We start from the raw sequence: 13878 nt of genomic DNA on the forward strand, positions 1-13878 counted from the left end.
TTAGGATCAGCAGGAGGTCTTTGAACCACAGTACGAAGCCTGAATGTCCATCTTTTTACAATAATAGCAGCAGCCTACTTGAATGGTTAGACTATGTTTTGCTGTCTTTTTATAATAATAATAATAATAATTCCCTGTCAGAGTCAGTGTGCACTTCTATTTCGATTGATGTCATATTTTCTTCAGCAAACTGAGTAACATTTTGAGTGGTCAGTCATAGCTGCCTGCTCGAGGACCTCTCGTGGATGCAGGGACTCAAACTTTCTCAAAACACCTTTTATTGCCTGTTTTATACTGCCATTGACTCCCTCTTGACTCTGAACTTGACCGGCACCCAGCTGCTACATCCTGCTAGTGATAAAACTGTTGAGTGAATCCCCAGCAGCCAGAGAAACCTCGCAGGGGGAGAAACAGCCGACATACTGCTGATTACCTCTCAGCAGTAGGTTATTTTTTGTTTTTGGCACGAGTATAAAGTTGTGTCTTATTCAATGACTTTGATCCAATTGCCTGAAGACACTGGCACCCTTTTTTGGTTCAAATTAAATCAGTTGTACGACGCCTTACAGGCCATTACTTTATAGACTGGGGGTAAGCCAATTGTTGCTTGTGTTCTTTTAATCACTCAATACAGCAGAAGCCTACAGACAGCAGAGGTAAAGTGACGTTGCTGAGAATAGACATCTGAATATATAATGTGCAACATCAACTATAGCATTATTATAAACATTTTAAGAAAATGTGAACCACATCTTTATTTAAATTGTGAAAAAAGCACAGTTGACCTGAATAATTTGGCAAACAACCTTGCTGAAAACAATTTTCTTAAGTGCTGGTAAAAATACATTTAAAAAAGAATCCTGAGTTTGCTCTCAAAGTCCACGGTGCAGCTTTGGTACATCAACACAAGGTGAAAACAGTTACCAGGTAGATTAAAGATTTGTCATGATGAGGAAAATATGTACACCATCATGAGGAATGAAGCCAAACAAATGTGTTTTATTCATATTTAAAGCACACTGCTGTTGGGAGTTGAGTATTGCATAGCCGGTTCTCCCTGAAGAAAAATCCAATTAGCATAATTCTTTTGATTTCTGTAAAATTTCCTAAAAGCATTGTTTTGGTATGTTTGTAAATCAAAAGACACCCCGATATGCATTTAACAGCTCAACACCATATATTTCCACGTAATGACAACTTGCTTCACACGGAAATGTTATGTTGACGAATGTTTGTGCGTCTTTTGACTTGCAAATCACTAAATCCGTATTTATCTGGCAGGATTTTTGATGTTATAAATGACATGTTGATTAGCAGCCACGCATGCAGTTTCTAGCAAAATACTTGTTTTAGGTGATTATCACGTGCATTTTCATAAACCTGTGTTGTGTCCATCAGAGTGCATCCACCAGGTTTAACATGAAAAACAAGTAAACCGTGAGTGTATTCTCGACGAGGTTGTTCATCAAGTCCACCAAGTCATGCGTGTTTAGCAGCGCAGCCTTTGACGTATTCCGGGGGCAAAGTCTTTTGTTTCACCTTCGTTTGTTGACGGTGATTGTCGGGCGCTAAACTCGTCTCTCTGCTCCCTGACTTGGACGCCTCGGACTGTGAGTTTGAAGGACCAGGGGATCTGGTTGGAAGCAGGTTTGGGCTCGAGGTGAACGAGGCTGGGATCTGATAAGGGCTGAATCGCAACAATGGCCGAGAGCTGCGGAAACAGGGGTTTCTTGCCAACGTAGTGGTTGCCGAACAGGTGGGGAGAGCTGGGGCCGACATGTAGCCGTAAGGATAGGAGAACAATCCTCCAAAGGGTGACAGTGAGATTCCCTGCATGAAAAGAAAAAAAAGAGTTGTTATTTTAATAATACCATAGGATTTTTGATGTTCCTACATCTTCATTCACAGCAGCACAGGTTGCATGTCTTTAAGAAGTGAGTTCAGTGGAGTGGTTCTGTCGAGAAAAGTTGCGTTTTTTTTGCACCTACTGAGATTTTGCCCTTTACCATTTGTATCTTGGGAAATACTGATAAAAAATGAACAACGCCTTATCTGTTGAGGCTTGTACTGCTGCAACAAATTGGCCATGCAGATTTGCATTCTCCAACACCATGTCAATTCAGATCTCTTTCCGCCTCCTCACCTAGCCTCTCATTTGAAGCGTCCATCCCAAACTTCCAATCAGCCTCCCATTCCATATCCATCGAACCCGTTCTTTACCGGCCGGCTGACTCTCCCGAATCAAGGAGGTATGGTTCTCCACTCAATGACATCACAGGGTTTAATGATAATGCGTATGTAAAAAAAAATAAACCCTGCTTGTGGCGCCTTTGACAACATGTGTTTCGCTACTGGTTTTGGTGTGTGTTCATTTCAGGCCTGTTTGTGTGCAATGTGAAAAATGAAATAGTTGCATTTCCTCTCAGTTGATCAATAACATCAATAACATATGTTGTTTAATCGGAAATGAACTTGATGAAGTCGCCTTCCATCCCTTTTGTGCATGTACAGTACTTACAAACATCACCGGAAGCTGATCACATTATTTTAACTATAATTAGGGTTAGCTCACTGATATCAGAAAAATAAAATGTTCTTTGAGGAGCAATGCAAATGCATTCCCCTTGGAGTAGTGAGAGATGTTTCTCTACGATCAATGAATGTACCAATTGAGGAACCAGCAGCCCCTGGTTATGGTGACCGTTCAAATACGTGTGATGTCAGAGCCGTACCTGAGATGCCAGCATGTGCTGTGAAAGGTGAAACATGAAGGGAGATGGAGAGGTGATGCTTTGAGAAGGCAGGCCTCTGTTTTCTACTGCAGGCAAAGAAGCCAACAGACGTCCCGTACCCTCTGGCTTCAATGGCAACTGTCCCGGGTCAAACAACAACGGAGCTCCGAGCTTAAGGAACTGTTGGCTATGGGCACTCGGGAAATCAAAAGTCTGGAGGTGACCAGCGGCGAGAGGCAATGAACTCTGCGTCTGCAACATCATTGGCAGGACGCCATGTTGGATTTCGCTCGTGTGCCTTTTAGAAGAATCCCTCTCCGCAGAGTACATCAGATCTGGTGATCCAAATATTGTTCTTTCTTTGGTTGTGTCCTGATGGCCGTCATCCTTACTGAGACTAGGCCGGTTCCACAGTATTCCCTCCCTCTTCTGGCTCAAAGAAGATATAAATTCGCCCCTGGAATGGCCAGCTTCAGCATAGTCCTCATCTTGTTGATCAATATCTGAGGCACTTTCAAAATTGTCGTCATCTGTGTGGATAAAAGAATTAGATATCATTAAATGAATGTGCAAGTATGAAGAGCATATTTATGCCTCGCTAGAGCCGAGTATTATTGTTACAGCATGAGGACAGAAATGACTTGGTTACATCTGGAAACCATGAGTGAGACATTTCTGTCTAACCCCAAAGTACCAATATAGTTGACTCATCCAAACAAAGGTATTTCGACTGAGAGTCTACACAGTAACTTTAGGTTTAGATCCTAAGAGCCCCTGAAATGTCAAAACATAGTAATCTTCTGACCCTCCCACCGGTGTAAAAGATTTGCTGACCTTGGAAAAAATCTTCATACAAGGTGGATTTACGAGCCAGGAGGACCCGGCTTGGCGGTTGACAGCTAATGGAAAACTAGTATTTATACATATAAAATCATTTTAAAATATTGGAAACCCTGCTCATCTTCTCAGAACACAGAATCTATTTGAACCTTGGTTAACACATCAGAAAGCCAACAAGACCACAATTTCACAGAGCAGTGTGATGTGATACAAAAGAAGACGTGTCATGGCTTAATGGGATTCTTGAATTGAGCACAGCCATCATGTGATGTTATTTACTAAGACACGTTTAAACTGTTGCTGTGAGATTTTCAGGTTACACATTCTAATGTGTTTGACTAATCGTAATACAGGTTTTGGGTCAGTAAGCACTCCTAAGCATTAGCCTACACACCATACAAGTAACACACTAGAAATCCCCACTGAAGCGTTCAGAGAACACGCAGACTCCACACCGACGGGCCAAAGTTCAAAGCGCAACGCCTTGAAACTATCACGGATGAACATCGTCTCTGCTCTGTGGTTGCACCGCTTCAATAGTCGACTGCGAATTCCCCCACCTGGGCAGGTTGGTGTGGACATCAGAGGGCTGGTCACCAGCTCCCGGGGGGAATATAATGGATCACTGGTACTGGGTTGTTCACACGAGTCATCAGAATCAGCACAGTCCAGGTCAGCTGTGCGTTGGCTCATTGAAGAAATGGTTAAATGCTTGCTCCTGTGGGCCAGAAATTTAGATTAGCTAAATATATATATACATATATCTTTTAATATTGTGAAGAATAATGCTGGCAAAGTAAATACCTCTTTTCTCGCCTTCCATTTCCTGTTTCTCTGAATCCTTTGGCAAACGGATTGTTGTCGATTTTTAGTTGTGTAATCTTTGTGGAGAAAAAGACACATCAAAACGTTACTCATCACAAAAATACAGCTACCAGTATGCTCAAAGCGCATATGTTGCACTAATGAGGGCCCAGAGCCTATTTGGTCCATACCTTAAATTATACTGAACCTGACGGTTTCGAAACCATCCTAATAGTCGCAAGACTTATCTTGTTTTTCTCTGTTTTTTTTAAATACAAATGGTAACAACATCACTGTTGTTGCCAAGTGCGTTACGGGTGCTGTGTTTGCATGTGAGGGCGGAGCAGGGAGGGATGGGAGACATGGGGAGGGATGGGTTTTACCTTTTCATTTTGATACGCAGTGACAGCGATGAACTCCGTCTCCGGGAAAACGTAAGTCCGGAAGGTGCTGTACGGAAGCTTCATTATATCGTTGGCTCTCACAATATGAAACCTGGGTTGGTATTTATGCATTGAATTCAGAATTGTCTGGAAAAATAAAAAGACAAAGAAATCCCAACATCAAAGCTTTTGACATGGACGTCATCTTCAAGAACGACACAATTTTAGGGTTATCAATTCAAAGAGAATACCGTCGGGCTAAAATAATAACATGGAAAAGTTGAATTATATTCTTACAAATCCATGCTTATCGGAAATGTTGTTGGTGAGTTTGAGTTTATGAAATGCGACGGGCTTGCTCATCCACTGCTCCCCTTTGGACGGGCTGTCTGGATGGATGTACATGCGCTTTGGCATCTCCGGGTCAGCTTTCCCAGCCACCACCCAGCGGGAGTTGTGGAACTTGTAGCGGCAGTCATCGACTGCGACAATGTCCATCAGCAAGATATACTTTGCAGCTTCAACCAGCCCATCCACCCGCACTTTGAACGCCGGAAACATCCGCCTGTGGCAAAGAATTGACGTAAAAAATCGATTTTCTCTTGATTTAGAAACGCGTATTTTGATTCAAGGAATGCAAAGAGCATCGACTAATTTAATTTACTACGTTAATTATTTATATTTATATTTATGATTGAACTTGAGGGGCCACAACCTAAGTACTGATGTATTGACTGGAAAATAACAAAGAAACAACCACATAATAATAATAATAATAGTTCTAATAGAAGTTACATGATATTGGACTATTATAAAAAAAATAATAATGGAATGTCAAACACAATATGCATGGCGTACCTTCCCGATTTTGTAATAACCATCTCCGTTCCCATTTTGTGAAACTCATTCCATAGTTTTTTGGAATCCAGCGTGACTTTCGGGTCATCTTCCAGCCCGTCCTCCGGCGGCAGGCTCTGGACCGGCTGATGGTGGCGGCCCAGAGCCGCGAGCAGCTCCGCGTCGGAGGCAGCCCGTCCGGACGAAGGCTCGGACCGCGGGGCGACGTCCGGAAAAGGCAGCCCGGGGAAAAACGAGGGCTGAGCCGCGGAAAAGAAGGCTGACAACGGCAAGGCACCCGATTGACGAGATGGGAAAGTATTGTAAGCCATGGCCGCCGCTGTGGCGTTTGGATCTTTCATTAGAGGCATCCGATAAAGTCTCAGCCCGACATGAGGCTGCTGCCGTGTGGCGCGCGCGCGTCATCCAACAGCAACGAGCTTTTGGAGAGTTTGGGAGTTTCGTAGCATGCCCGAGAGATCTAAGATTTCCCGAAATAGACGCCGAGAGGTGAGGATGGTCCTTTTATTTGTCCGCTGGTAGATCCGCACGCGGGAGGGCAGAGCACTTTGGGGCCATGCGACAAGTTCAAAGAGAGGGACTCGGAGATGTGGTGCTGCTGACGCTGTCACATAATGAGGGAAATGTCTTTGACATGGCTTCACTGTTGCGACCAATTCCCGTGTGTGCATGATTCCGTGTGTGTGTGTCTGTGTGTGTGTGCGTGTGTGGATGAGGAGGGGGGATTGGGGGTGTGGTTTCAACCCAGGGACATTTTAGTAGATTAGACAGCAGACCGGACAAACAGCATTAATAAGTGGCAAACCATTAATGAATCATAATTATTTTTTAGAAAGAAAAAAAAAACGTTTTATTGACTAAGAATGAAAATGATGCTAACATCTCAACTGAAGAGTTATCTTTTTTAGCCCAGTTTTGTGTGTGTTTAGTTTATGAGAAACCTGTGCTAAAAAAAAATCTAATGACAATATCATCAATATTGATTTTCAGTCAAACGTTTTTATCTTCGGAATTCGTGATAGCGGCTACCTGACTCATTCTCTTAACCATATTTTGAAAACAACAACTAGGATTTTGATGAAGTGCATGGATCTGTTAATTAAGGAGGACTCGGTGCCAGTTTGCTGGCGTCACGCAAAGAGCCAAAAGCTCTCTCCTGTCACTTCACATTTAGGCAACCTTCCAAATCCTCAAGTTGCCTGTTCCAGTTTTATTTCCAGTGCAGTGAGCCTGCGCCGTTATGAACAGGAGAAACTGAGTCAAGAAATAAAATTGCACTGATCTAAAGGAAAGCAATGAAAGGACAGGCGCTTTGAGATGGGACGATATGGCTTTTTATACAAGAAAATATTTAGTAATTTACACAATGATATATCAGATAGCAATATACTTCATGAATATTCAAGTTTGTATTAACATTTTAAGACTCTCCAGTAAAAACAAAGGCGGTCGTGTCAACTCAAAAAACATTTTTGACAATGTGGTACCGTGTGGTACTCAAATTCAGGAGCGTTTGCTCAATTTTGTTTGTTATTTTGTCTATCATATTACACACCGACAAAAAAGCACAATATCTGACAGCACTTAACCTGCACGTGTAGTTCCCATAAAGACTTATTGTCACGGTGCGGTTCTCGGTGGACCCCAAAATGCAGAGACAGGAGACGAGATGGTCTTCAAAAGGTTTAATCCTCACAGCAGGATACACAAAAACACAAGGCGCTGGAAACGGAGGAGACGACGGAGGTTGAGCTGGCTGGGCTGGAGTCGAGCACGGGAGAAAAGAGCCAGGAGCCACGAGTTACAGCGGGTACGAGCGGGGGTACTCTGGCACTGGAGTGACGAGCAGAGCCTGTCTTTATGGCACAAGTGATTGAGTGGGATGGGAACCAGGTGTGTCTCGTTCAGCACCAACCTCGCCCTCCGCCGTCTCCTACTGCCAGGAAAATGGAAGAACACAAAAAACAACAAGTATCAAAAATCACACCACGACAGTACCCCCCCCTCAACGGACGCCTCCTGGCGGCCTACCAGGCTTGTCGGGGAACTCCCGATAAAAGTCCCTCAACAAGTCCGGCCCCAAAATGAGCAAGCGGGACACCCACGACCGCGCCTCAGGACCGTACCCCTCCCAGTCCACGAGGTACTGATACCCCCGGCCGCGCCTGCGGACATCCAGCAGCCGCCGGACCGAGTAAGCAGGATGGTCGTCAACAAGCCAGGGGGGTGGCGGGGGTTCGGCCGGAGGGCACAGATCGCTGGTGGAGACAGGTTTCAATAGGGACACATGAAAAGCAGGGTGGATATGTAATTCCGGAGGCAATTTGAGTCTCATCACACTGGGATTGATCACTCTCTCAATCTCAAAAGGGCCGATGTATCTGGGATCCAGTTTCTTACTCACGGTCTGGAGCGGGATGTCCCGAGAGGAGAGCCACACCTTCTGACCAGGCTGATATGGGGGCGCTGGGGAGCGATGTCGGTCCGCCAACCGCTGATTGCGAGCAGCAGTACGTCTGAGGGCCGCACCGGCCTCGCGCCATACCCGGCGGGCTCGCCGGAGATGTTCCTGGACTGAGGGGACTGCCACTTCGGTCTCCTGAATGGGGAAAAGGGGAGGTTGGAAACCCAGGGAAGCCATGAAAGGAGACATGCCCGTGGCGGAGCTGACTAGGGAGTTGTGAGAGTATTCAACCCAGCTTAAATGGGTGGACCAAGAGGCAGGGTGTCTAGCAGAGACACACCGGAGAGCTGACCCGAGGTCCTGATTGACCCGCTCCGTCTGGCCATTGGTCTGAGGGTGGTACCCAGACGAAAGGCTGACCGACGCCCCCAACGCTTGGCAAAAGGCTTTCCAGACCCGAGAGGCGAACTGAGGCCCCCGGTCCGACACGATATCTAGAGGAATGCCATGGAGTCTGAACACATGTAGGACGAGGAGGTTGGCAGTTTCTAGAGCCGAGGGGAGTTTGGACAGAGGGACGAAGTGCACTGCCTTGGAGAAACGATCAACTATAGTAAGGATAACAGTGTTACCCTCCGAAGGTGGGAGTCCAGTAACAAAGTCTACTGCAATGTGGGACCAGGGGCGGTGGGGAATCGGCAGTGGGCGAAGGAGGCCTGCGGGCGCTTGGTGGGAGGATTTGCTGCGAGCACAAACGGAGCAGGCTGAGACGAATTCCCTGGTGTCGGCTGCGATGGTAGGCCACCAGAAACGCTGCCGGAGAAGTGTGAGGGTCCGGTGAGAACCGGGATGACAAGCGATCTTCGAAGCATGTCCCCACTGGAGCACGGAGGACCTGGCCGTGGGCGGAACAAACAGCCGATCTTGGGGGCAGTTCTCCGGGGCGGGTTGGTCACGTAGTGCCTCCTGGACCACCTGTTCGACCTCCCACCTAGCTGCTCCTACCACACAGGAGGCAGGGAGGATGGTCTCCACGGGAAGGTCTTCCACAGGGGAGGAGAACTGGCGGGATAAGGCGTCTGGTTTTATATTCCGCGACCCAGGACGGTAGGAGAGGGTGAACTGGAAGCGGCCTAGGAACAGGGCCCACCGAGCCTGGCGCGAGTTCAGACGACGGGCCGAGCGTAGGTAAGAGAGGTTCCTGTGATCGGTCCATACTAGGAACGGGTGTGTGGAACCCTCCAGCCAATGCCTCCACTCCTGGAGAGCGAGGACAACAGCCAGAAGCTCCCGGTTACCCACGTCATAGTTCTTCTCGGCTGGGGTCAGACGACGGGAGAAAAAGGCACAGGGGTGAGTTCGTTGATCGAAGACTAGAGAACACTGGTGTAAAAACTGACTGCATGTCCCTAACTCACCCGAATATCTGTCTGGGGTGGGGATGTGAGGTTCACGGACAGGGCTGGGAAGCGGGGCTGAGGGCACTGCTGCTGCCGCGGCCGAAACCAGAGGATCTCCGGTGGGGGCCAACGAGGAGATCTGGGTGACTACTTGATCCAGACGACTACTGAGCTGGGTGACCCCGGAGGAGAGTTTCTGGAGCGTTTCCATGATTTCGTGGATTACTTGCTCGTGTTGTCCAACTCGGGTGCCTTGCATGGATAACGCCTGCCGTAGTTTGTCAGTCTCTGCGGGGTCCATGACTGGCCAGAGTATTCTGTCACGGTGCGGTTCTCGGTGGACCCCAAAATGCAGAGACAGGAGACGAGATGGTCTTCAAAAGGTTTAATCCTCACAGCAGGATACACAAAAACACAAGGCGCTGGAAACGGAGGAGACGACGGAGGTTGAGCTGGCTGGGCTGGAGTCGAGCACGGGAGAAAAGAGCCAGGAGCCACGAGTTACAGCGGGTACGAGCGGGGGTACTCTGGCACTGGAGTGACGAGCAGAGCCTGTCTTTATGGCACAAGTGATTGAGTGGGATGGGAACCAGGTGTGTCTCGTTCAGCACCAACCTCGCCCTCCGCCGTCTCCTACTGCCAGGAAAATGGAAGAACACAAAAAACAACAAGTATCAAAAATCACACCACGACACTTATGTAAGGAAAGTTGAACTCAACGTTGATTTTGTGATCCCGACCAACTCCCTTTTATCTTCTAAGTTTTACTAGTTTGACCACACACACACACACACACAAGCACACACACACACGCACGCACGTGCACACACACACACACACACACACAATTGACATTAACACTCATTCATTTCAAGCATTTTTGCTAATTAAAGGATTATAAGGTGAAAGACAGTAGTTTGTAGATCTTCTTAGAGAAAAGGTTCCATGTAACATACACTGTCGTTGTAACTGTTTCAAAATAGGCTCGCAATGATATGAAACTTGTTATTAAGACTTTTTGTCCCTGGATTAACTAGAATTAATAATAATACAAGCAGCCTCTTGTTTTCTCCTTGCCGTAGCAAGGGCTGGACTTCACCGAGTGTAAGATGAAGTGGCGTGCCGCCTGACAGTTACGGCAGGCAGGAAAGGCGCTCAAGGTACTAAGTGTCGCCCCACAAATGATCAATGGTCCCTGATAGTGTGCAGGGCAATATCTTGCAATCAAAAAGGAGTTCAGAAAAGCAGGGTCCAGAGAAGATGGGCGGGGAAACATCCTTCTCCATTCCTTTCTGTTGATTTTCAAAGACATTGCATGCATGAAGTTGCCTTTCTAAGACAGCCAATAACAACTGTCAAAGAAAATGATTGGGGTTGAAGGAGCAATGCTTGGGTCTGCTTACCCTCACTCAGCGCTGGTCTATATGCCACCATTTTTCTCTGGGGCAGCTCCAGCTGACAGTTCGGGTGAGGCGCCAGAACAGGAAGGAGGCTATCAATCTGAGTGATAGAGCAAGAATTTCACCTCTCCGGTCACAGTCCACACCTGGGACAAATTCAGAAGAATGTTGGGCCACTGAGGGTTCCTGGGCGAGTCATTCAAAGGGCAAGTCAGTAAAGTAGGTATCACATCTGAACGTTGGAGAGAACGTTTAAATGACAAACAGAAGAAGGAGGACAAGATGATAACTTAGGTGAGGACTTAAGGTTGAGCAGAAGGAGCGGTCACCTCAAGTGTTGTCTGGGCTCTGTGTTGCCTTGTTTTAATCATGACATCTTCTTCGTAACATAACAGAAACGCATATGGATCTGCTTATCTTGATTGTAAGATCCAGACGACAGGATTAGAGTTGCTCTAAAAGCAGGGAGCTGCAGTACAAAAATACTTATTTATGGATCCAATTATAAGAATCTCTCCTGCTATGCGCAGGAACAATACCCTGGGCCTCCATTTATTTTTCATTGCACATGAATCATATATGGGCTGTTATATGAAAATGTCTGTCCATGCTTATCTGTAATCATTCATGATGATATCACTTTCTTGAACTCAAGCATCTTTCTGAGCTCCATCAGCGTGGAATGGGAATGTGGCTCATTACAACAGAAAGGGTTAAGATGATGTAGTTTATTAGAGAGCTAAACACTTTCTGCTTCTTATAGTCCCACGTGTGTTTTGCTTTGCTTTCTTCGTTTCGAGATCATTTCACTTCTCGTGCTAGATTTTGCAATTTTTTACACCATAGTGTGTACGCTGCTTACAGGCTACACATAGTAGAGATCTCCATGGACTCGAAAGGGAAAGAATTTCAAAATGAGACCATTTCGTAAACAGTGTTTGCACTATGCTCACACTTCTCTTTTCTTCTTTTACGAGGGCATCTGCACAGGAAGCAGAAGTTGCAGAAGATACACATGGCATCATGGAAGGGACATCGCATATATTGAATTTGACCTTACGTCCCATTTATTCCTTTTTTTACTTTCAACAGTTACAAATATATTTAGGGCCATTTAGTAACTGAAAATGTCACTTATGACTACAATCTACAACATATATGCATATATGCTAGATAATCATTTTGTAAAGGTAGGCAAATACAACAGTGTACATCGGTATTGTACATTTGGCGTACGTTTTGTTCTGGCTCCTGAATGGATTAGAAATAACACAACTCCAATGCAGTTTAAGAGATTTCAGTATATTCATTCATTCATTTTATCATATGTAAACACTTAACTTTTACTACGATAAACACTGTTAATGTGTATTTGGTTGGACTCATCTCCACCTTCTCCTGGTTCCTAAAAGAAAGAAGGTAACGGACAGAAACCAAGATATTGATGGACAAAATGCCCATCAGGAGGATTTAAGACCTGAGGCCACAAACCAATATGTGACATCATTCTTACTAGCATCTTTATATATTCATCAAATGGATGGGATTGCAAGTCCTTTAGGTTAGACTTTATTGGGTAAAGAATTTACTAAAGCCCTCTTTTGCCAACACTTCACCGGGCAAACTTAGTTAGTTAGTTATTTTTTTTGGCCAATTAGGCGACACAATTTGGCTCCAAATCCCATTGAGTTGATGCTTAAAGCAAATCGGGATATTCTTCACCCGAAAATGCACTTTGTATCTTCCACTTTGCCTCAAAAATGTAGCCCCAAAAATGAAACTGACGCATTGCATTCCACCTTAAAGGTATTACGTTTTTTGTTTCACTCAACAAAATAATTTTTTCCAAATTCCAAATTGGATTGCATTTTTTACACATTGTTTTTTCTGACAGTTGCTTTGCTGAAAACAACATATGACCAAGTGAGTCGGTAAAATGTTTGCTTAGTAAAAGTGAGAAATGGAGTGACACCGACATAATTAATTATAAAGAGAGGGCCATGTCATTGTTCTTACTGCGGGGGACTTAAATCTATAGCCCCTAATTTAAACAGTGCCCAATAGACATGCTTTAGGAGACGCCATGTCAATTCTAACCATCTTAAAGCCTAGTGAAATCCCAGGATCCCAAGTGGAGCTAGCTACAAAACATCCAATGGCCTCTGTACAAAACCATCTTTTATTCGCTTAATGAAATTAGGAAATACTTTCTAAATAAGTTTAAAATTCTCCTCATTGGCATGGCAGACAAACTTCTTATTTTGAAAGTAAGCCTGCATGCATGCTTAATAGAGTTGATTCCCTGTTGAAGCACCGTTGCACCACTAAAACTTTGTTTGTTTAGATTTATTGGATTTACAGGAAGAGGTGTTTTCCGATGAAGTACTTTAGCAGTGCTTTCAGAGAAAATGACTGAAATCTGTGACTGTGGCTGTCAACTGTAACAGTTTCTTGAATACATGTTTTTGACATTGTGGCAGAGGTGGGATCAAGTCACTGTTAGGCAAGTCACAAGCAAGTCTCAAGTCTTTGCCCTCGAGTCCCGAGTCAAGTCGAGTCAAAGACGAAGCAAGTCACAAGTCGAGTCACAAGTCACAGCCAACAAGTCTCAAGTCGAGTCACAAGTCGTACCATTTTAGTTTCGAGTCATTTCGAGTCATTTTATTATAGTGGGGACGGGGAACCCTGGGTGATGGTGCGCTGCCTCACAGACCTAGACTACGAAGGGAAGGGTAATGGTGGATGGACTGTGACTGTGTTATAGTACTGTAACGCTCACCCCAATGCTGCAGCGTAAATAAGGAGGCGATGACTGGCTTGCAACTCCGCTGCATTTATTTATATAAAACAACTCAACTTCGGTCACTGTTGGCCGTCACCACGCCGAACGAACACTTCCGCATACACGGCCCCCCAAAACTCGGGTTGTCTCGCGTAACTACAGCTGGTAACGGAGCATAACGTGAACACATGCAACATCTGCATAACTGATTAACTAATAACTTTAACTCAGCTCATTACACTACTTTAAAACGGACGTTGACATAATGTTGGCGA

At 45.3% G+C, this 13878-nt stretch overlaps 1 protein-coding gene across 1 annotated transcript; it reads right to left on the reverse strand.

Moving 5' to 3' along the window:
- Positions 1–595: 595 nt before the first annotated feature.
- On the reverse strand, positions 596–6204 carry LOC119215431 (T-box transcription factor TBX2b-like). Its single transcript, XM_037467602.2, has 7 exons — positions 5618–6204; positions 5057–5324; positions 4760–4906; positions 4377–4453; positions 4133–4290; positions 2733–3262; positions 596–1830 (listed from the first exon to the last, which is right to left on the reverse strand). Exons 1-7 carry the CDS (start codon positions 5965–5967, stop codon positions 1480–1482), a joined length of 1881 nt encoding a protein of 626 aa, XP_037323499.2. The 5' UTR covers positions 5968–6204; the 3' UTR covers positions 596–1479.
- Between the last annotated feature and the right edge of the window lie 7674 nt (positions 6205–13878).

Source organism: Pungitius pungitius, chromosome 16 (genome assembly GCF_949316345.1).
Source record: "Pungitius pungitius chromosome 16, fPunPun2.1, whole genome shotgun sequence".
In the NCBI taxonomy this organism is placed as follows: Eukaryota; Metazoa; Chordata; class Actinopteri; order Perciformes; family Gasterosteidae; genus Pungitius; species Pungitius pungitius.